This window comes from Azolla caroliniana, unplaced genomic scaffold (genome assembly GCF_043228905.1).
Source record: "Azolla caroliniana isolate FFs.n. ecotype wild unplaced genomic scaffold, voAzoCaro1.0.p SCAF_17, whole genome shotgun sequence".
Taxonomy (NCBI): Eukaryota; Viridiplantae; Streptophyta; class Polypodiopsida; order Salviniales; family Salviniaceae; genus Azolla; species Azolla caroliniana.
Window position 1 is genome coordinate 1,293,271 of NW_028230452.1, and position 23,307 is coordinate 1,316,577.

General features: G+C 36.2%; 3 protein-coding genes across 4 annotated transcripts in view; 1 reads left to right on the forward strand and 2 right to left on the reverse strand.

Annotated features, from left to right (window-relative positions):
• LOC147852667 (GCN5-related N-acetyltransferase 8-like) overlaps positions 1-23,307 on the reverse strand; it is a 100,625-nt gene that overhangs the window by 23,890 nt on the left and 53,428 nt on the right. The window lies entirely within an intron of this gene.
• LOC147852672 (protein TIFY 4A-like) lies at positions 7,459-11,078 on the forward strand. Of its 2 annotated transcripts, none has more exons than XM_087333593.1 (7): positions 7,459-7,849; positions 8,806-8,987; positions 9,388-9,629; positions 9,732-9,816; positions 9,918-10,170; positions 10,406-10,466; positions 10,546-11,078. In XM_087333593.1, exons 1-7 carry the CDS (start codon positions 7,528-7,530, stop codon positions 10,568-10,570), a joined length of 1,170 nt encoding a protein of 389 aa, XP_087189719.1. In that variant the 5' UTR covers positions 7,459-7,527; the 3' UTR covers positions 10,571-11,078. The 2 variants fall into 2 exon arrangements, with proteins under 2 accessions (XP_087189719.1, XP_087189718.1); XM_087333592.1 differs by having other exon boundaries at positions 10,691-11,078.
• On the reverse strand, positions 16,526-19,743 carry LOC147852673 (transport inhibitor response 1-like protein Os04g0395600). The gene is made up of 3 exons (XM_087333395.1): positions 18,738-19,743; positions 17,713-18,208; positions 16,526-17,472 (listed from the first exon to the last, which is right to left on the reverse strand). The coding sequence occupies exons 1-3, from the start codon at positions 19,430-19,432 to the stop codon at positions 16,696-16,698; spliced, it is 1,968 nt and encodes a 655-aa protein (XP_087189521.1). The 5' UTR covers positions 19,433-19,743; the 3' UTR covers positions 16,526-16,695.

Genomic DNA, 23,307 nt, shown 5'->3' on the forward strand with positions numbered 1-23,307 from the left:
ATCGATGAAACTAACTTCTTTGATCAATGGATAGATACATACATAGATGTGTTGCTATATATGTATATGTATATGTATATACCCTAAACCCCAAACCCTATTTATATGAATATCATATATGTATATATGTAATGTATGCCGATGAGCACCATCATTGAAGCTCAATGAATGGTTTGACGATGACTCTATAGATGTGCGAAAACTATGAGGGGCATTTGTTGTGGAATTTTGTGAAAATTGTGAGGTACACGGTTCGATTCCTCCCCAAAACCCCTACCGGCAACTCAAAACAAACAATGACTCTTTGCCTAGACAAGCAAGGAAACTCGAATGAATAAGCCAGAGGACAAGGTCGTAGAAAATACTACTCAAATTTCTTATGGTTGTCCTAAGTTGTTGCAAGGTAGAATCTTTAGGTCTAATGCTAAAAACCCCCCAAAATTCTCAACACAAAGGAGATTAAATTCAAAGAATAATGCTAGAAGCACCGCATGGATTCTGATTAATGCAAGAACCCATGGATGCCAAAACAATTTAGACATATTTTCAACACAAAAAATAGGATTCAGAGGGTCAAAATTGGCATATTTGTTAACTTGTACATTAGCCTAACGACTGTGATCATGAGAAGATGTAAAGTAGTTCACCTTTTAAGCTTTTCATTGCCTTCAGCTCGGAGGCCCATTCATTGCTAAGAATGTGAATTTAATCATAGCAATGGGCCCCCAATCCATGAACACACATTACAAAATTAATGTGTTATCCAATAAGTGTTGAATGTACTACAGATTTCCATGTAATCTTTTTCATGCTCCTCACCAACATCTAATCAATGCCAGGCAAATTGATCGTGCACTTTCTTCGTTCTAATGTCTTCATCTGCACTGTGGTGGGATCATGCTGCCCATTGATTTTATCCTAGATAGCTGAACACTTATATGATTTCAAAATTTTGAAGCTATCAGATTACTGATAACTTGCTGCGATCGGAAAAGCTCTCTCTACTCAAGAGCGGCATTCAGGGATCGAAAATCTGCCACCTCCACCCCAAAGCATTGTCAATTGCTCTTCGGTGGTATGCAACAAGAAAATAGTCTATGTTTAATGGCATGGTTATAACTTCTCTGATGATCTTGATGGGATTAAACACAGTTTTAAAACTTTACTTCAAGGTTGAATATTTTATTCTTAATTGTGCTCTGCTATAAAGTCATGCTTATCCTTCATTGGATGAAAACATGGAATATGAAAAATAATAACCAAATAATAATAGATCTTCCAGATCTTTAAGCAATTCGAATATTCAAGCATGACCTTCTCTCTTATTTCTCTGCTCTGTATGAATAAGAACCATAAATCTTTGTGTGTATTAGCTTGCCCAGAGTCTGAGTCCCACTTTTTTCTTCTTATGCAGCCTTTCACGTCTTTTTCTCAATTGTCGTGACAAGGCATAAGTATTCAAATACATTTAAAGAATGCAATGTCCTTAAAATAGCAAAAGACAAGGATAATTGAGTTTAGCTTGCAAGTATTTAATCTTGTAGCAACCCATATCAATATTGGGGTTTAGGGTAGTGTAGTGTGTTTGTTCCATATGTAAACTAAAATGTCTGGATCTTCGTTTTGTACAAGTTACAGCAAAATTAAGCTACATCATAAGTACTGTAAGAACCTTTATATGAGTTTTAAAGTAGATGATAATCAAATCCTAAGCTCTAACCAAGTCAAAAATTCTATAAACATAAAAAATTATACTGTTCAAATACTAGATCTTTGTAATTTTTGATTGATTTGTTTGTGTGTTCATGTCTACTTTTGGCCAGCAACATTGACATACGACACTTGTCACAGTCATCACTACCTTCTTTGCAAGAACATCTGCATCCAATGTTTTCCTTCCACGGTATCATTGGGAGGAATTGCAAAGAATGAAGAAGTTGTCTCTGCTTCTGAACATCTTTCTTCAGGGGAATCATCCAGTTGAGTGTTCTTGACATATGTAGGTAAACTGAAATAATTCCTGAAGTTCTGCTTAAATCAACAAGAAATTAAAAGTATTTTATGTTGCATTATTTTACAATATAAACTATGGCAGGTCTTAAAAGAGCAGAACTCTTGGCATCCAAAGAGAATACCGATATTATGTCCAAGAAGGTAGGCACATTTTCGAGAAGAAGATTATGATTTAAAATTCCAGCTGAAGAACTTACATATTTGTTATCTATGCCAGGGTGACCTTGCGGAAGGAAACAATGAGCGAAGTGAAGTAGTGAAGTTTAGAGATGAAGCAATTTGCACTAGACGACGAGAAGTAATGTTCATGCCTGAAAGGAAGTTCACTTGAGTTTCTGTAAAATTTGTTAAAGAACTATTTTTATTACAATACAGCCAGAAAAACTTCTTGCAGAGATGGCCACTGCACTTAAAATGAGACATATGTCCATGCAAAGATCAGCACAACATCTCTCTCTCTCTCATTCCACCAGATCCATTAAGATACACGAATAAAGGATGGAGCTTTAGAAGATGTAGAGATTTTATTTTTGTTTCGGTATGGATAACATGAATTCAGCCACATTCATAATTGTAATTTTGTAGCATTTTCCAAGTCGGTTATGAATATGCCTAGAATTTGTTACTGATTTGGTGCAAACATTCATTAGAGCGAGCTTGAATAATAACAATGCCTAACCAAATGTTTTAATGTCAAATTCTTCACAGGGAAGCATGAAATTTGAAGAGCAAACACTAAATTTCTGTGGAGGGCGAGAGTAGGGAAGCGAAATCTAAGCAACCGACTTTGATTTTGTGTGCATACAACAGTTCCATAATTCCCTAGGAATCAGTTTCCTTCACAAGCCAGGCTATAGAGATGACAACCCTCATGGCAACGAAGTATTTTTTCTTATGTTTCAGCATCATCCATGATGTTGGTGGTCCCTGTGTCTACTATTGTTATCATAGATAAGTCTTCCAGATTCTATGAGTAGTCTATATTATGTCTAAGTCTTGTGTATTTCATGTGTAATCATCAGATGTGTGAAAATTCTGTCTACCAATTGGCCAAGGTCCCTAAATAAAAGTTTATGAAAATTTACAAATTGACAGGAATCTATCAAAGGATTTATGATTGCCATTGGCCAATTTTCGACCAGTATGTTAAATAGCTCCACGTTCATTGTATTGAATCAGTGTACCTCTTTCTCAAGCACCACTCTATTGTATTGTAAGTGAACGGTTCGGTTCGGTTCAGGTTTAGGTTTTAAAAAATGGTTCAGTTTGGTTTTGGTTTGGTTTCAGCAATCAAAAACCGCAGTTTAACGGTTTTTTTTTTTTTTTTTTAAATTGTAAAAATTGTTTTTAAAGAATCTTTTCATTTTTACACCTTATTCTCACATTTTAGGAACATCTTAAAAATTTTAAAAATTCTAAATAATGAAATATTATAAATTTTTAAATTTTTAAATTTAAAATTTTGACCTATGTTGAAAACCGAAACGGAACCACGAAACCGCGGTTTTTACGGTTTAATGGTTTAACGGTTCGTTTTAACGGTTTCGTGGGTTGGTTTGGTTTGGTTCAGGTTTCAAATTATTTAAACGGTTCGGTTTGGACCCTCTCAAACTGAACTGAACCATTGCCGATTGTTACTTGTAACCTCATAACAGAAGAGAATGTCTTGCTTTGTGTAGGTTTTATTGCCCATCAGGAAGGAATCCTTGCATGATGATTTATGTTCTAGCCTTGGCTTTTTTTATTATAAGCAATGCACTCTTGGATGGGTTTGCAACAAAGTTGACTAAAGTTACTGAGCAACATTGTGCTTGGGAGAATTTTCTCGCATCTATTGGCCATGTGTGATTGATTGACATTGCCATTGCTACTTTCTAGCTTTACTATCTATTAATTAACCTATGGCAAACACCAATAATATGATGCAAACATTCCTGCTAATGACTCCATCCACTTACATGTAAATTGTTCCTCCATCTAAGGATACTTAAAAAAGAACTTATAAATTGATCAATTGGAGCCCTTGCTTTACTTAGTTTGTGAAATGTAGCATAGCATAAACCATAAAATGAGGCCTCCCTTAATGAACAAAAATGAGCATAAACCATAAACCCAAAAGAGTAATGTAAAGTAGCAACAAACTACACTACCTAGTACCAAATTCCAATCCAAAAGCATTGCTCATCTCCAAAAATAATACACTTATATTAAAAAATGCGACCAATTTAAAGAAATTCTCAGCCCATAGTTATGTTGCATCATGCAACAAAGTAAATTGTGTCTCTCTATTGCCATATTTGGTCCAAAGTGTACAATAAATTTGGTTCTTTTAAACAAATTTGTCATAAATATTAAGATGAAATGGTGTTGCTTTCAAATTACATGTAACGATTGCCGATGATAGACCTGTTAGAGAGGAGAAAACTGTTCTTTGACATAAATTAGAATCACTAATAAAATATTTTTGTGGTTTTGGTACAATGGCATTTTCTACATTTTTGGGTGGACGGTTGATTGTATCTCATTTTCACATTACATGGTTTCTTCCTATAGAACTCTACATTACGAACCAACACTAGGGGAAGGTTCGATCCCCTCTAAAGTCGGTAAATAATTTAGGGTTTTAGTTGTTTCATAAAATAACCCTCACATATATCTTAAGCTTATAATGACACCCCACACTTTTTTTCTGAGATTAGCCCATGCTTAACCTCACCTTGTCATCCCCGCATTTACTTAAGACAATGAAGGACTATCCTAGAACATGATCCATATTGAATGTGACAATCATACCCAAAGGGAATCATGTATGCATTGAAAATATTTCGCAATCCAATTTTCATATCGGCAAGACCTTTCTAGATATCAATAGAAGAAAACTTAGTATTTTAGTAATAGATATATGCTTTGACTATGCATGAATCACAAACGTTGTCCCACATTGCATGTTAGAGGAGAATAAAATGTATGACTTCTAAGTCATGTTATCAATCCCTAGAGGATATCAATCATCACTATTATCTTGCCTTCCTCTCTCTACGCCTTACCATTTGTAAGTATTGCTATTTGTTTCAAACTCTTGATACTCACAAACACAAATAGTACGCATATAATAGTAGTTTTGTATGAGGGACACAACCGTGTTTTACATCTCAATTGAGGGTAAAAAGAGGTGGTGAGTCATTGACTAATTGGTATTGCTCCTCTTTAGCAACTTTGGTTCTTTTTCTAAAGTTAAGAAACTAATATGTGCTAAATCTCAATGCTAAAGCATTGCATCTATATGAAATACAAGAGACCTTTGAGACTTTTTTTGGTATGTTTTTGGAATAAAGGCAACATGTTGACAAACTCTAATTTATTATGTGATTGCTCCGAAAACATGAGAGGCCCCTTTCACTTTCAAGCAAGTGTTAGATTCACCAAATGTTGCATCATTTTTCATGTGATTTCATGGCTTTGAGGCTTGGAAAGTGTGATGTGTTGCACCACTAAGATAGGGATATGAGCTGTTTTCTCCGAAAAAATTGGCTTTACAACGTTGCTAATTTTCCAAAGTAGGAGTAGCGAAAACAATAACATTGCTCTCTAAAAGGTAATACTAATGAAAAGAGAGGTCACTATTTGAGTAGAAAACTTTTTGGTATTTCGCGTGTCTTTAAAATTCGAAGTTACTTGTGATGTTCCGATGGGAAATCACTACCACGTACTATCTTATTTGGTAGTAACAAAAACATTAAAATTGACGTACGATAGCGAGAGAAGCACACCTTGGAGACGAATAATATTATGAAAGTTGCCATATTTGGACAGTTGAGCGAATGGAGGGGAAGCTTTAGAGCTTGCATGTTTGGAAACATGTTACAAAGACAGGAAATAGAAAATATGGAGATGATGATTCTAAACCAAATTCTGAGATGAAAAGCATTGCCAATTTGGGTGTTCCATAACGAATGGCTTGGTTTCCATGTTTTTATTTATTTTCGAGCATGATTAACAAAATTGTATTAGAATTTGAAGTACACATATGGCATAGCACTATACCTACACGCTTTGCTTAACCAAATCCCAACAAGATAGATATCTTCAATGTTATTGCAAATGCTAGCAAATAGCGAGGCCTATAGGCATCAACACGCTTCCTCAACAACAACAACAACAACAAACACAAATGTCGCCCGCGTCTCCTCCTTTTAGTCTTTTTGTGCATTCTCTCTCTCTCTCTCTCTCATGTTAAGTTTGCGCACCATGGTGATGGTTTCTTTGAAGCCCTTTGTTGTAAGTTTGCGCACCAAAGTGTTGCTTCTATTTGACATTTTTCCCGGAAGGGGCATGAGAGACGAGACGGTGTTCCAGAGGCTTCTCTCCCCTCTCTCTTCTACGTATCGATCGATCGTAAGGAGGGGGGACACGTTTGTGAATAGACAGACAGACGAGGACATATCAATCCAACCAACCAACAACTGGCAGGGCTAGGCCTACTGCTCCTAAGTGTCGAAAAAGGGAAGCTCCCCCCCCTTGTGGGACATGATGACAAATTGAACCGGTGTGCCCCACCCAAACCACACACACACACACACACACACACACACAACTCAAACCTTAAGACCTACGAATGTGCCTAATTATCTAATATATATTAACTACTCCATTATTAAACAAACAGAGAAAAAAACATATACATATACATATACATACACCTATACATATACATATACATATACATATACATATACATATACATATACATATACATATACATATACATATACATATACATATACATATACCTATAGGCTATACAAATACATACACATACACATATACATATACATATACATATACATATACATATACATATACATATACATATACATATACATATACATATACATATACATATACCTATAGGCTATACAAATACATACACATACACATACACATATACATATACATATACATATACATACACATACACATACACATACACATACACATACACATACACATACACATACACATACACATACACATACACATACACATACACATACACATACACATACACATACACATACACATATACATATACTGATATAGGCTATACATACACATACACATATACATACACATATACATATACATATACATATACATATACTGTATACATATACTGTATACATATATTAATGAAAATTTAGATAAATAACATATATAGACACACAATAACTTATTTTTAAATTTTTTTTTTTTTTTTTTTCTGATTCTGAGATTTTCATTCTGTCTGGCCTCTCCTCACAGAATCCCCTCAATCCCTAATCTCCCCTTCAGCCTCTCTAAACCCTAAATCTCCCCAAGCTTTCAACCCTAAAACCCTAGTCTTTACACCCCAAATCCGAATGCTAACCCTAGTCTTCACACTCCAAATCCGAATTCTAAACCCTATCCCTGATGCTCTCTTCCCATGCTCTCATCTGCTGAGGTTCCGTGAGTTTTCTCCTCTGCGCCTCTTTGATGGATTTCCTCAGTAATGCGGGAGCTCCTGTGCACAATGGCCATGGCGGAGCTTTCCACGATCTGAACCTTTCACAAAGCTTTTTCAGCTGCACGGAGGAAGAAGCTGCTCCTATAGACTTTGTGACTAACCCTCGGTCTCGGTCTCCATCTCCATCTTTATCTCCATCCTCATCTCCATCAGGATCCACATCACCTCCTCCCTCTTCTTCCTCGTCTTCTGTACATCGAGCTCTGCTCGACAAACCATTAGAAGAACTAACAGAAGAAGACATAATGCAACTCACAAGAGAAGACTGCCGTCGCTACCTCAAGGAGAAAGGTGTAGTGCTCTCTCTCTCTGTCATCGATATCTTATTATATTTATGTTTGTTAAGGAATCCCTGCTTCTTAGATAACAACAAATATGAATGATGAAGCCATATTGCTTCTCTTTGATTCCGACATAATCACAATCATGAATGAATCGTGAGACCTTTATGTATAAAGGAGTGGTAGCGCTTTTACTTTCTGTGTAACGAATATGAGTTGCATCAGTCAAGGTTGAAGCTTTCTTATGTGCAACAAACATGAAAGTCGAACTCATTGTTGCTTCTTACATATAGAGCTAACGTGAATGATGAACTCACTTTTGCTTCCTCATATATAACGAGCACAGATTGTTGCTATTTATACATTTTAACCATTAGTTCTGAATTCGTCTTTGCATCTCGTATGTGACAAACATGAAAAGTTGAAACCGTCATCCCTTTTGATATATTGGGGTTGGGAAACAATGTGTATAGATGATCTGATTTATAATGTCCTTCTGGAATCCACACATCTAGATGGACAAATGTTGTATCCTTCAATATGGAAGACCCCTAGCAAGAGATTGGATCTCTTGTGTGGATATTAGATCATCTCTTCTCCCTAGAAAATCCTAGATATCCATGCTCACAAATTTATGTTTCTTTTTCTTATTACCATTTACCCTGTTTTCTCTTTCTCTCTTTAATAAATTCTGCAGATTATTTACCTCGAAACCGAATGCCTAATTGAATTAGCATTGGCTTCCTTCCTATAAGAGCTGCCATCCAATGTTGGGCTTTAATTGTTAAGGGAGATACGATCTCATTACCACGTACACTCATGTATACATTCTTGTGAGCTATATGTTCTGTTAGATGAATAGAGTATTTGCCCCCATCATGTGCCAGCAAGAATTTGCTTTGTCCATCTGACGTTTAACAGGTGAGTGTGCCAAAGAGAATACTCATTTCTATTTTTGAATTATAGGAATGAGAAGACCATCTTGGAACAAGTCACAGGCAATCCAGCAAGTGCTTTCCCTCAAAGGATTGTTCGATGATTGCAAGGATGAGAATGAAAATGGTCCAAAGAAGCTATCTAAAGAATCTGCTGTCAACCCGAAATCTGCTACCATGCACGATAAGAGACTAATGTCTACGTTACCACAGGTTTTTGCTAAATATAGAATGTTGAGTTTCTGATTCTTTATGGACAAATTTGCTATTAAATCAATTTCAATACACTCAAAGTTAATATTAAGTCAAATCAGTCTCAGTGCATTTAAATTTTGTGTTTGAAAAATCCATTCTTTTGTTCAAATCTTATATTTCTTTGAGAATCCATTTTAGCATATTTGAAATTTTTATTTCATTGAAATCTTTTCCCGTACATTTTGAACAATTTTGTAGAAACTCATTTCTTTACATAATTTTGTTTTGATATTTCTCTGAAACTGTTATTTAAAACAGCCTGATTCATTATGGACATCTATATATTATATTTATTTAAATTAAAATATGCCGACTTAACAGTTGTTGCTGAAGTAGTGAAAATTTCCACTTGCCATAGGTGAATGGAATGGGTCAAGAAACTTGTGTAAATTCCTCGACGATATTGGAAAAACATGGTCACAGTAATGACCAGAATTTCTACTACCAATCAACTTCCTCTGGAGTCTCTCAGGCATCTGGGAGATTCCTAAGGAATCTACATGCCAACACACATTCTCATGATAAAACGGTTGGAATGACAGGGGAACAATATGAGAAGAACCATGTGTATCCTGGAAACACTTGTGCAGAATGTGCTAGGTAAGTTATTCTAGGTTGTGCCATAAGTATGTTTCTAGATATGTCACTTTTCACCATCCGCTATTAATTGAAGCATTCATAATTATGTCAAGATAAGTGCAGGCTATCTACAAGGCATCCATCTCCACAGCTCACTATATTTTATTCGGGATCAGTCAATGTTTATGATAACATCCCAGCTGACAAGGTGTGCATACCAGAGGCAATACAAATAAGTGGGTTCTATGTGTGTTTTTGTGCTCTATTTTGTTCACGCAAAATATATACTCTATTTTTTCAATTTTTTAGGCACAAGCTATAATGTTGCTAGCAGCAAGTGGGGATTGTTTGAAACATACACCATGTTCGCACAATGTCTCTAAAGATAAGATGATGTTGAATGCGCCTTTTGCTGCAAATGATAGCTCTGTTAGTGATTTTCAATCATCAAAACTTTTGTACAATCCACTCACAATACCTTCACAGACAACGTCGCTCACAAGCCCATCATCATCTGTCTCTCTCTCTATATCACAAGGCCTAAGGGCTACAATAAGTTCAGGTATAAGGTTCTGAAATGTTTATTGAGAAGACCACCAAAATATGCCTTAACTTTTATTCTTATTTACCATAATACCTCTCAAGTTTTGATGATCTCAATACCACCCTCTAGTATTGGTTTTTACTATTACAGATGGGGTATTCTGGTTAACATTTGAAAACTTTTAGGGGTATGCAGATAAGTATCTCTTATTTGGTATACTGCATTCTTATCTTACCTCTGTCTTTGTCAATAGAGCATCCACCGCCATCTAGAGAGGCAAGTGTACAGCGATACTTGGAGAAGCGGCGAGAGAGGTATGTGTTGGTGTTTTGTGCTTTTGCAAAGATAACTACTTATTGCATTTATGATTGAATAGAATTTGTGTCACGTTAGGTATCATCGTCACAGAGCTCCTTGAATCGATGAATGAATTGGTGAATGCACGAATGAATAAAAGAAAACATACGCCGAAAGTACCCAAAGAGATCCTACAAAAGTGAACAACTGTTAATATTATTCACTTTCTTCCTCTATGTAGGGGGGAGTTCACATATTTGCCGAGCTTGTATTCACGAAAATGGAGTTGATAATGGCTTCTGCTGGTCGGCTCAAGGGACTCGGAAGCTCGACCTGCAATCTTTGTGTAATTGTATGCAGCATTCATTTTCTTTATTATTTATTATGAGTTGCAGTTATTGCTAATGCATGGAAACAATTGAGCTCGTGGGCAACTAAAATGATCAGTCTTTCCCTAAACCCAAATCCTAAACCCTAAACCCTCTGTTATCTAATCAACATGGCAACTTTAGTAATACTCCATAAGGCATGTCAGAAACAAACCTTCCGGTGTGAGATTGCAAATAAATTTTTACCGGTGTTTTGAGTAGTATCATATAATTTTGGAATATCAAATAAATTTTTCTTATGATTAGTTTGAAATCCTTTTGGAGACGGAAAGTGAAACAGATATATATGTGCCTAAATTTCATACCTTGCGCCGGACATTTGCCAGATCTTCTGATGCATTTTTATTCATCTGCATTTTTTAGCGCACATTCTCATTATACCATTACAAATAGCATTATGTATGAGCAAGATGGCTTAAATAATCAAATGGTTTCTCTCTCTATATATGGTATTGAAAGCGTAATAAATGTCGGGCATTTGGTAGGCAGTACTGAAACTGGTGACAATGGTAACAACCAGTTCAATGAGCAATAATATGCCACACTAAATTTCTCTATCTCTCTCTCTCTCTAAATGTGTTTGCAAGTTTTGAACACAAGACCAACCAAAAAGATCAAGAGTGGTTTGGAGGACTTTATCTTTTACTTCCGAGTACTCCAACAGGTTGTAGGAGAGAATGTTTATGAGTGAGCCTTAGTTGTGCAATGATATACATATTGGGATTGATTATCCTTCATATGTTGCATATGTGGTGTTGTGCTTGCACACTATCCTCACCACCAATGTAGTCAACAAATGATTGCATAAAAGAAATATTGCTTCATGTTTCTATAAATTTTCTCTTGGTCATAGAATTGTGCTCATTTCACAGAACCATAATTTCTTTTGCTTTTTCATCTTTGAACAAGATTGTCCGATATTTTGCTTATTGTGTGTGTGTGTGTGTGTGTGTGTGTGTGTGTACAATTTGCATCAATAAATAGTCTATCCAGTTTAGATGTGTAGATGAATCAAAGTAATTGGTTATTGAAAAATTTTACTTTGTTTGGAATTAGCATGATTTGATATTGATGCCTTCAGATCTTGATTAATGCCAATCACACATGTGTTGGAAGCCAAATGGTGTTAAGTAATGTCCAACAGAGACATTCATTGCGTCACAAAATAATTTATCAACATTCCTTCCTACAATTTATATTGAAACAGGAAGCATGAACTCCAATAATTACATATTGATTTGATATCAATTCTCAATCAATGACGTTTTGTAACATTGGTGTCAATGAGACTGGGGTTCGTATCCATTTCCCTTACCAATCAATACTTATTGGCACTCAATTTGTGTTGATTGGTAGAATCGGACGTGTGACACCATTGCATGTTAATTTGTGCACACATTCAACATTTAAGTAGCTAATCGTTAATAAAACAAATATCACCTCAATTATGCAGCCAAATTATAGAGATTGATAGTAGTTGGTCTTATTCATATGGACAACTCACACAAATGGACAACGCTTTACGTCTAGTTGATGGCCATGTCACAACACACTTTATGTCTAGTTGATGAGCAATGTCACTATTTATATGCCTTTTCTCACAATATTGAAATCGACAACAATGGTCAATTGATCAAAGCTGATTATTACATAGTGTTTCTATATACTTTACTTGTGTATAGGCATCTTTAGTTTCTATGAGGCATAAATCTTTTGAACATATCCGAATTGAGAGTGATATGTGTAGACAAATTCAAGGTGTCATCATGTGTATGACTCATGAGTCATGAGCCACATATCCCCAACTATATATATATATATATATATATATCCAACAAGAATATTCTTGCATGTGTGCCTATGACTAAAAACTTGAATCATTGGTTGTCACAAGCTTAATGACTTACTAAAGTAGATATACTACCCTTGCATGTCCTAGGCATGCTGGTTACAAAATGTACCATGTCCCGATGATAATGTTGAAGGAAAGTTTACTAAAGCTTTCGTAAATGATTTCTCGTTTCAGTTGGATTTTTACGTGCATGGTTAAGATCCTCCGGAAATGTCAAGATTCTCTACATTAAACAACAGCACCATGCTTGTAGTTAAGACTATAGCAATAAATGCAAAAAGATTGTGGTCTACATATGACGAGGTGGTTACATGATAGAATGTTTATTCCGTTTTTACATTGGAATCGGCAAACACCAACTAACCTTGAAATTGATTGATTTTCAATAATATGTTGCCATTAATCTTATTACATGGTGATGTGCATATTAAAGGTTAAAAGGTAGTCAATGAATACTATAGCACACACACATATTGAAGTGGGATGAGATTTTACAAAATGGTAATATTAAGTCATTAAGTGAGGCCAAGTTTTGTTAGCAACGCCAATGAGTATTGGGAGCAAGGAAACCATGAAACAAGTTCAATTTGTTGCTGTCTATGCATCACTTTCGGGGAGAGCAATAATGTATGAGTCTGTCCTTTATAAAGACATCAATATAGTAAAGTAAATGCTCGAAACTTGCGCGTCTTTATATGTACACCTAGAACTTTTGTTTACAAATGACATGCTACTTAAGCTTTCGTAAAGCTATAAATAGTCACATGCCTCAAGTGATTTGATCACAATGCATATCTAGTTAGCCTTAAGAGTAATGTCAGGGTTTCCACTTTGAATGTTTGTGGAAATATATGTTGATGTTGTAATGCATTCTATAGATACACACAGTTCTTGTGCATGATCTCAAACTTCAATTATGAAGTGTTTTTTTTTTATATTGAATGCAACATGAGCCCCACTGACTCCGACTATACAATCATGTTTGTGTATTAAAAGTTTCGAATTTCAATAATGTGACTTTGTAAATATAAGTAATCGAGTGTGGGGTCGTCCAATGCCTCTTATCTTGTGTATAAAGACATCACTTTCACATTTCGCTTTAGTGCACCCAAGCCAAAATCAATAGGCATATGTTAATTTGTGCGCACAAAATACTTATTTTTTTCAATTGATTTATCCTGTACCGCAAAATGATATTCATGATACAAAATTCAAGAAACTTGAAAGTATGATCTTAAATCCATATAAGTTATCACTCTGAATAAAGAGCGAGAGAAATTTAGCTGAATGTTTATGTAACTAATTCTTGTACAAGTCTTTACTAACTAATGGGTCCACACTCCACAAAATATGTACGGCACAATAATCTTCTTAATAAGACATTTGAACATATAATAATCTTGTTTGTGAGTCGTGAGACTTCATAGTTCAACCTTTTTTGTTTGAACTATATTGTACATGGCCACATGTGTATAATAGTGTGGTTGTTTCTTCTCACATGTTTTCATGTGTTATCATATGTTTCTAACTTTTTAGTATATTGTTGTAGATCCTACACTTAAAAGTGTATTGAAAATAGGCAAACCTAAACGTGTTTCGTCACTCTTGTCTTCTGTGGATGCATTCCAAATGCAATCTTTAATCAAACTTGTCACCTTATCACACATACTAGCAAGGTACTTCTTCTAATTGACCCAACTAAATTTACCTGATGAATATATTACTCTAATAGTTATCCATACAATACTAGTAGAGCAAGATAATTCAATACATGACTACTTTCCAACGGAGAAAACTACCCCGCCGACCCTCATGTTTTTGCTATAATTTAACCATATAAGGTCAAATTTTATAATGAATAAGTGGAATATTTCAAGCTATATTTCTTCTCTTACGTACCATCATTTACAATGAGTATCGTGTTCCAGCAGCATGCAAACATTTCTATACATTGGAGCATGATCGCATCCATTTCATCCTAGTTTTTGGAATGGAGCTAGAAACTCTTTTCCTTACTTGCTTGGATAATAGAAAGGCTTCAATCATTCTATCTAGGGTACATGCATTCTAGCACAAGCAAAGCTTGATGTGGTCATCTTTTGGGAACCTTGTCATGTTAAACACAATGGCTTTGGCCTCCAAACTACTTCCATCTTTATCTGTTTGGCCAATGAACCATATGATGCTAATTGGGGTTGTACACAAGGATACAAAAACAAAATGCAAATGGCGGAAATCAAGCTTTTTCACTACAAACATAAGAAAGTCATGTGAATGTGAATAGCCAAAATGAGATCCTACAACCAAGCCTATTAAGTATTGGGTCCTTTTTGTCATCTACTCAAAGAAGAATTTAAGATTGAGTAGCTAATAAAACGTCTACAACTCTCGAGAATGATAAAAAAGGAAGAAGCAAGGGAGTTTGTTTACTATCCTTACAAATGCAAAAGAGGGAAAATACACACCTTGATAAAAGGAATCTTGGTGTGTGTTTGGATAATGATGTTCTTGGGTTTCAAAAGGTAAAGTTTGATGGCAATAATAGTAATGAAAGGATTTGGAGAGGACCATATTGAAAACCACATATACAATGTACGCATGAAACTAAATTCAAGTGCTTCTTGGTACTTTTTACCTTTAAAGACTATACATTTGTCATATCGAACTCATATAGAGGAACTACCTCAAGACTCAAGATTGTTACAATAGGGCACAAGTTATATAAAGATGCCCTCGACAAATTGTCAAGGTGCATGTACCCTCATGACCCAAATGTTAATGCAAATCATGGTAAAATGTATGGATGCATTCATGGCAATGCTAAAGTAACCAAACAGATATACTCTTAAGATGAAAACAACTTCAATGTTCAGCATATTCTTCAATGTAGAGAGAAACTATGGAAAGCTGCCAATCGTATTGATCGTGAAAATGCGACTATGGATAAGTTTGTAAAAGGAGACTTTTTTACAACGTAAGTTACAATATTTCTTGTTGCTTTGTACAATAAGAAACAAAATGTTGTCTATGACATGATTAACGAAAAGGATTTTATCCAACTTGTGTTGTATTGTGAAGTCTTCCTCGCAGTCAACAAATTCCCCTTTAAATTCAAATTTGTTCTCTCTCTCTCTCTCTCTCTCTCTCACACACACACACACACACACACACACACATTCCTAAGTGACCACCTAGAAGGTTGAGCTCATATGTGTATGCATTAAGACATCAAGACTTTGTGATGCGAAGGATGAATAGCTCTTCCTAGGAAGAAGACACACATTGAGAAAATTTGCCTACCTAGGTCCCAGTAGTCAATATTGGCCTTTGTAAGTTAACCTCTCTCTCTCTCTCTCTCTCTCTGTAGTGCACAAACATGCCAATAGAAGGAAGATGCATTGACAAGATTAGTCACTTGTTTCACCCAAAAAGGTATTACATTGTTTCAACAAATATTGACAAAGAAACACCTCTATATTTGTAAAGAAAGAAAAAAACTTAGTAAGTGCTCGTGATGGACTTTGTTATCCACATGAAAAGATAATGCATAGAAAATGCCATGACTCTATTATACAAGTGAAATACTTGTTCAGCCATGACTATTATTACAACACATCAGATGACCTGTATCGGAGACATTGTGGAGGTGGCCAGGTATATCCATCCCATCATATGCATGAGTCCAAAAATGTCAAACCTTAAAAAATTGTCTATAAGCTTTCCTATCCATGCACGATCATTACCAGTACATACAAAAACCTTTTACACACTCCAATTGCAAGGTTACAGATCAATCAATCCCAAAACTAAATCTCTCATAGACGCAAACCATATACACAAAATGATGTAAATTTCGGAACATTCAGGGTGAAAAGAGAATATGCCAAAAACTTAAAACCCTTTAACAGTGGTTGTTGGAGGCATTTGTGATATTCAAGCCCCTGAGATTGATAGGTTTTACGACTTTGACTTTGCATAACATAAGTAGGGACAGAGAGAGAATGATCAAAGTATGTATACACAAGAAGGGTTATCTGTGCGTGGACCCGCAATGGTTCTATATAGGTAAAGCTTCTCCACATTGCCTTTATTGTGAGAAGAGCTTTGCTTTTCGCTTGGGAAGTTACTATCATCTTCAATGATCACCTCCACACTTAGTAAAGGCATTTGCGATGCGAGCAATTTACATGCCGCAAAGGATACATCACATGCAGACATCCAAAGCGATCTCATCTCATAGTACTTGCCTAAACCAGACAAGACCCCAATATCACCAAAAGGGCAATCCCGAATCTCAAGTTTCTGTAGACTTGTACAACCTCGCATTAAATGATCCATAGAAATCCCAGTATCCCCAACAAACGCCAATGACAATGACCTCATTTTCTTGGCGTACTTTCCTATTAGCTCGAACGCTCGATCCGTCAATAAGCCTGAGACAGATAGGCGGCGTAGGTGTGAGCAGGACCTTACAATGGCACCGAAACCCTCATCCATTGGTTGCTTGGTGACATAATCTGGTTCCCAGCGCTTCATGATGCAAAGGCGGAAATGGGTCATTTTTGGGCAATTCATTGCAAACTCCTTCATTGCTGCATTCGTCATTTGGTTGCAAAAGAAAAGTATGTACCGAAGATCTCTGCAATGGCGTGAAATGGTCACCATGCCTTTCTCTGTGACCAAGCTCCGAGATGTATCAGAAGGAACAACTCGTAACTCTTGAAGCTTCTCGCATGTCACCGCTACCGCCTCTAAGCCTCGGTCTTCCACAAGATCTTGAACCTGAGAAAAAAAGAAAGAAGAAGGGTTAATTTACTTACCAAACTAACATGTATGATTAGCATATGAATTTTCTTTGAGGAACTGATAGGAAAATAAGGCGTTTCATGTACAGCTATAGTCTAAACATAGACCTAGAATTAGGGTTTTATGTTTGGTGTATACATATACAAGCGTAAATACACATTATGACGCCACAACCATGCTCTTTTGACAAATAGAAAGAAAGAAAGCAAATCTTACCCAGAGGCATTCAAGTAAATGGCATTGGCTGATCAACCGGACAAAGTCGAGGCTAGCAATGGTTGAGTCACTGAGGTTTAAGTTCCGAAGGTTACTACACAAAGGGAACATTAGAGGCAAGAATTGTGGAACAACCTCCCATAACCCAGACAGTGCCCTGACACTCTTGCAACTTTCAAACAGACTAGCAATTTGATATATGCCTTTCCCATCCAAATCTTGAACAAAAGACCCTATACCGAGCTCTTTGAAGCAAGGTCCACGGAGAAGTAGAAGACGTCGTAATTGATCCAATGTGATACCTCTGTTTAGCTTCAACTTTTCGAGGCGTTCACACTTCGCCACTAGCCTTTCTAAGTCCCCAAAATTCACATCATTGCTAAAGTTTGTGAGGTTTAGAGAAGTTAGAGAGGTGAAGGTTTCTGGGAAAGCACTTAACCATTCACTACCTCGGTCATCTACTGTGCATTCTTGGACATCTAGCTCGGTCAGATTCCTGCATACACAACAAAATGGTGAGTGAACAAAGGACATAAATTTCTAGAATTACTTACAACCAAAAATGGCTAAGGTTCTATTAAACTTGTATCCCTACATAGATAGAAAAAAGTTGAGTGATGTTGTTAACCTGGGAATCATGTCTTTTATACTATGGTTTAACATGAAAGAATATTGTTGATCGTCACGCTCGTGCCATTTTGACATTATAGTTAGTTTGGGATCAAAAAACAGAGCCAGTTTTACAGTAATACATTTTTGGAAGCAAAACTATCTATTTTACACCACCAAAATTGTGCCTTCCTAACAAGCGATAAAAATGTGCCTTTTACACGATTACTTTCTCTTCTTTTAATGCTATATTTTTACCATCAAAGCAATACCTCTAAAATACTGTCATTTTTAGCCCCACTACAAACCTTCTACACTATAGTTTTAACATCAAAACCATGAATGCCCTCTAACACAACACGAAGGAACTCATTATATGAGTAATACACATAAAATAATAAATAAATAAAACCCACCTGCAGTTAGCTGCAATAGCTGCAAGACCATCTGTAGAGAAGCCATCACAGAAGACGAGAACAAGTGCACTAAAGTTAGGGAAGCTTCGTGAAATAAATACCAAGCTTTCGTCGCTCACTGTCATTCTCTTAAGCCGAAGCTCCTCTAAATAAGGGGTGGTTCCCATGGCCAAATCATGTAGCCAAGGTAACACATTAGCACCCCAATTAGTGGGAACTAAGTTAAAATCAGAAAACCTAGGTTTCCCCTTAAGGGTTAGTGATTTCAGATTCGGGAAACGTTTAGTTAAGATGTGAGGTGAACACGAGTAACAATTGCCTATAAAGACATGTCTTCTGCTGCATTGATCTGCTTTGTACCAAGCTTTGCATACCAAAGAGATGGCGTTCCGGTCTCGATGGGAAGTTATGAAAGCGAGTACATGCTCCAGAACCTCATCAGGGAATGATGATGATGTCGTTGAATTTGATGATGGGCATGCTGATAATGGACATGGTGATGTGTTGGATATGGTACAGGATGACATGATACATGTTGCTGATGAAGAAAATGATGGGGATGGCACCGTACATGATGGTGTTGCTGCTGATGAATCGGCGCCTCCATAGCATGTATTAAGGCTCTGAGAATGAGGTCTGAAAGGCGCTTCGCCTATGAAGCTAATCTGCTTCTCTGACATGTCCACACCTTGCATGAGTTATATATATATATATATATTATATGGAACGGGGAATGGGGTTCTAAATATAGGGTTTTGGTTTTTGTATGGATTATGCGTCCTGAGTTTCCAATGAGAAATTTGGGTTTAAGATTTCCAATGGGGTCTAGATCTTAGGGTTTATTTAGGGTTTTTTGGTGTCGCTACGGATTGGTTTCGGAATTTAGGTTATGGGCTTATGGAGCTTTTATTAGGGTATCTTATTTGGGTATTTAGGGTTTCAGGGTTCCAAGGACAAGACAGTGCCGGTGTCTCCCAAGTGAAGGAAAACCTCAGTAACAAGAGAGATAAGGGCCTATTATGCACAGTGAATGTTGTATGTAGGAGGAGGTATAAAGAAGAAGAAGAAGAAGAAGAAGAAGCAGAAGAGTTGTCTTATTCTTGTTCTGTCTTGCTTATTTTCTTTTATTAAGCACAACAGATCAAAACAAGGCTGCAAATTCATGAATAATCATCCAAATTTCTTACACACACACATACATATAAAAAGAACTTTATACAAAATTATGTATATACAATATCTAAACCTTCTCAATTCCAATGCATACACAGAGCAAAACCTTCATTGTCCCTCTCTGCCTCTGCCTCTGCCTTTGTGAGAGACATCAAAAAGAAAAAGAAAATAAAACATTAGAAAAAGAAGTCCTCTGCCACTTTCTCAAAGTTTGGGCTTGCTTCACAGTTAACTTCATACATATATGTCTGTGTCTGTGTGTATCAGGCTATCATTGGAAAGCTCTGATAACTCCAGTAGCAATGTCACAGAGAGAAAGAGCTTCTTCTTAAAGGACAGAGAAATTTGGGGGGGGGGGGGGGGGGGGGGGGGGACCAAATAGACCCTAGATATGAAAAAACAAAAAACAGAAAGAAGTGATGAAAACCAAGGATCAATCAAATCACACAAGGTTTTTAGGAGGATAAAAACTGAAGAAACTTAGAGAAGAGTAAGAAAGACAAACTCCCCTGTTTCACCTCTGTTAGAGGAAAGAGGTATGTAATATGTATGTATGTGTATTGTATTGTATCATGTATGTAATTGTGTGTATTATGCATGTACCGTATGTATGCAATGTGTGTACATATTTCTGAATGTATGTATATGTATGCATGTATCTTTCTATTACATATGTGTGGATGCATGCATGCATGCATACTTCTATGTGTAGATGCCAACGCATAAAACCAAAAACAAGTTCTACCTTAACCTTAAAAGGAGCAATACAAACTAGTAAAGGTGTCAAAAACAATAACCATGAGAAATGTGTGTGTGGCTTCTATACATAAACGAAGATAGCTTAGAAGCACAACACATTCATCTTCATCATCATTAGTTGTATGAGTGGTAGTCGTGGCAGTCTCATGGATAGGGTGAATCAGGTATGTATGTATATGGACATATAGCGTAGAATAATAACTTTGTAGATTAACAAGAGAGAGGAAGTTTTGGGTATATCTAAGGAGATGTCATGAGCAATGATATATAGAGAGAATGAGTGTGTATTTGCATGTGTAGAGAGAGAGAGAGAGAGAGAGAATGGAAAATCATCTCTATCTAGAGGAGGGTAGAGACATACAGTGAATGGGATTTCACATTGAAGCTTGTATATAGGTTTCCTTGCTTGTGGAGGTGTGCTTTGGATGAGACATACATCACGAGTTTTCATTTAGCATATGTGCATAAGTTATCGTATATTATATTTATGTTCACAAACCACAAAGTTTCCTAGAACGCTTTGGGTATGTTGGCTTATAAAAAACCAAATATTGCATTGTGGAATATGAGAAGAATCAATGCTCTTAGATACTTGGTAGTGAAGCATGATGTATGTCAAATACATTGGTTATCATATGGAGTGAGGATAGGAATTAGTGTGATGCTTCCCTAGACTCTTCCAAGGTTGTCGAGTAAGGAGGCATGCCTTCCTTGTTGTTTGGGGGTCATTCTCACATTTTCTTCCATTTCATTAATGATGAGACGTTGTATGTCGATAGACACTCTCCTCAATGGTTTCTACTTCATGGTCCTCCACAATGTTCACCATGGGTACTGTACTTCCTATCAAGTGTGTGTACATGTCATCACTTTGTTTTTGTGTGATATCTCATAATTAGGCAAGACAAGTGATTCCCAGAACATTTTGCAAAAACCCTCGTGATTGTAATTTGTAGCTCATGGGTATTATATGTGGTTGACATACCCATCTATATTCGTAATCCTCATCTCTCTCTCTCTCTCTCTCTCTTCTATTTAGGAAATCGAGACAAGTTGAGAGAGAGACAAGATTTCCTCTTCTTCGAGACATCCTTTATCTCTCTAGCCCTATGTCTCATGTTGTACATTCTGTGAATGTGAGTGTGCAAAAAGTGGAAGGGAATCACAACAAATTAAAACCATTGTTCCCAACTTGCCCAAAGAGAGAGAGAGAGAGAGAGAGAGAGAGAGTGTAACATTGACAAAGACGCTCAAGAGATCATCATAATAGCCAATGCAATAATGGAGACACCATCCCAATAGACACAACATGAGAGAAGGATTATAACCCATGGATAAAGAGGACAGCCCTTTCTCGTGCCATCACAAAAGCTCAAGGATTTCTTAAAAAGTCGACCATTGTAATAGGGGTCAGATTAAAAAGAAAGTTTCGTCGTGTACCCCTAGTATTTTTCTAATTGCCCACATACTTAGGCAAAATTTTGATTTCTTATCTTTGGTTAGAAAAGCTTATTGACGCCTAGATTAGTAATTACTCTCTCAAACTCTTTCACTAGTAGGTTGCAATTTTAGACAATTGATTTATGGTGCTTTACATCTAATCACTGCTTAATAATTAAGTTTAGCATATAATTTTCTCTAGAAAACCAAAATTAGAGCACTTTGTATGAACTCTAATTATTCCTTGACATAGAAAATACATGCTATTACCAACAAAGAAGATTAAGCTAAAATCAGACATCGTGTGGCAATTCCAAACCAAAGTTCTAACCACATACCAATAGCAACTAATTTGGAAGAATGATATGAAGGTGACATAGATAGAGGGATATTATACTTCACCAAAGTAAGGCAACAAAACTTTATTAAATACTTGGGGTGCAATGCATAATAAGGCATCTATGCTCATCACTCCATCTATCACAATCAAGATCATTAAAAAACACACATGTCATATTAATGCATTAAGTAAATAGGATAATGTGCTTGATATATACATCTTCTTTTCACAAAAAAATTTATGAGAAGAAACACAACTGGATTTTTCGGAAAGGTCAACCTATCAAACCAAACTTCGGCTATTGTTATTTTTGGACATGTCCCATGTTCAACACTAGTAGTAATTTTGAGGAGCTCAACATATCCAACCAACCTTGAGTGATTGTAATTTTTTGAAGTATCTCATGTACATCGTTGAGGTACAACATTCTCAATTTGGCAAAAAAGAGTTTGCAACATATGTCAAACAAATATAGCTATATCCATCAACATTATCTTTCCTCAAAGTTGTTTGCATTCATGCAAGAACAAGAACCTTCAAAAAACACAACGTCTAGAATGTACACGCCCATTATTATTCATCATAGAATTATTAAACAAAAAACACACTCACATTAACGATTTCTCTCATAATTATAATCATATGTAGCATAGATATGTTGCAATGTATTCAATTTGCAGTAAATAAGTTAGTATCCTAATGCTCTCTACTACGGGAAGTACTTTTAAACTTTCACTAAGAGTCGCCCATAATTGATTTTACACACACCGACATTTGTAACCTTAGTTCACTCATCATCATCTTGTTACTACGTGCTTTAATTCATGAACCTCATCAACGCTAATTGCATGAACATTG

Coding starts and splice junctions, on each gene's coding strand:
- LOC147852672 (XM_087333592.1), top strand. CDS start 7,528: ATGGATTTCCTCAGTAATGCGGGAGCTCCTGTGCACAATGGCCATGGC. Junction 9,817..9,917: donor ATAACATCCCAGCTGACAAG/GTGTGCATACCA, acceptor TCAATTTTTTAG/GCACAAGCTATAATGTTGCT. Junction 10,171..10,405: donor AAGGGCTACAATAAGTTCAG/GTATAAGGTTCT, acceptor CTTTGTCAATAG/AGCATCCACCGCCATCTAGA.
- LOC147852673 (XM_087333395.1), bottom strand. CDS start 19,432: ATGCAAGGTGTGGACATGTCAGAGAAGCAGATTAGCTTCATAGGCGAA. Junction 18,209..18,737: donor GCTATTGCAGCTAACTGCAG/GTGGGTTTTATT, acceptor TTGTGTATGCAG/GAATCTGACCGAGCTAGATG. Junction 17,473..17,712: donor ATTTACTTGAATGCCTCTGG/GTAAGATTTGCT, acceptor TTTTTTTCTCAG/GTTCAAGATCTTGTGGAAGA.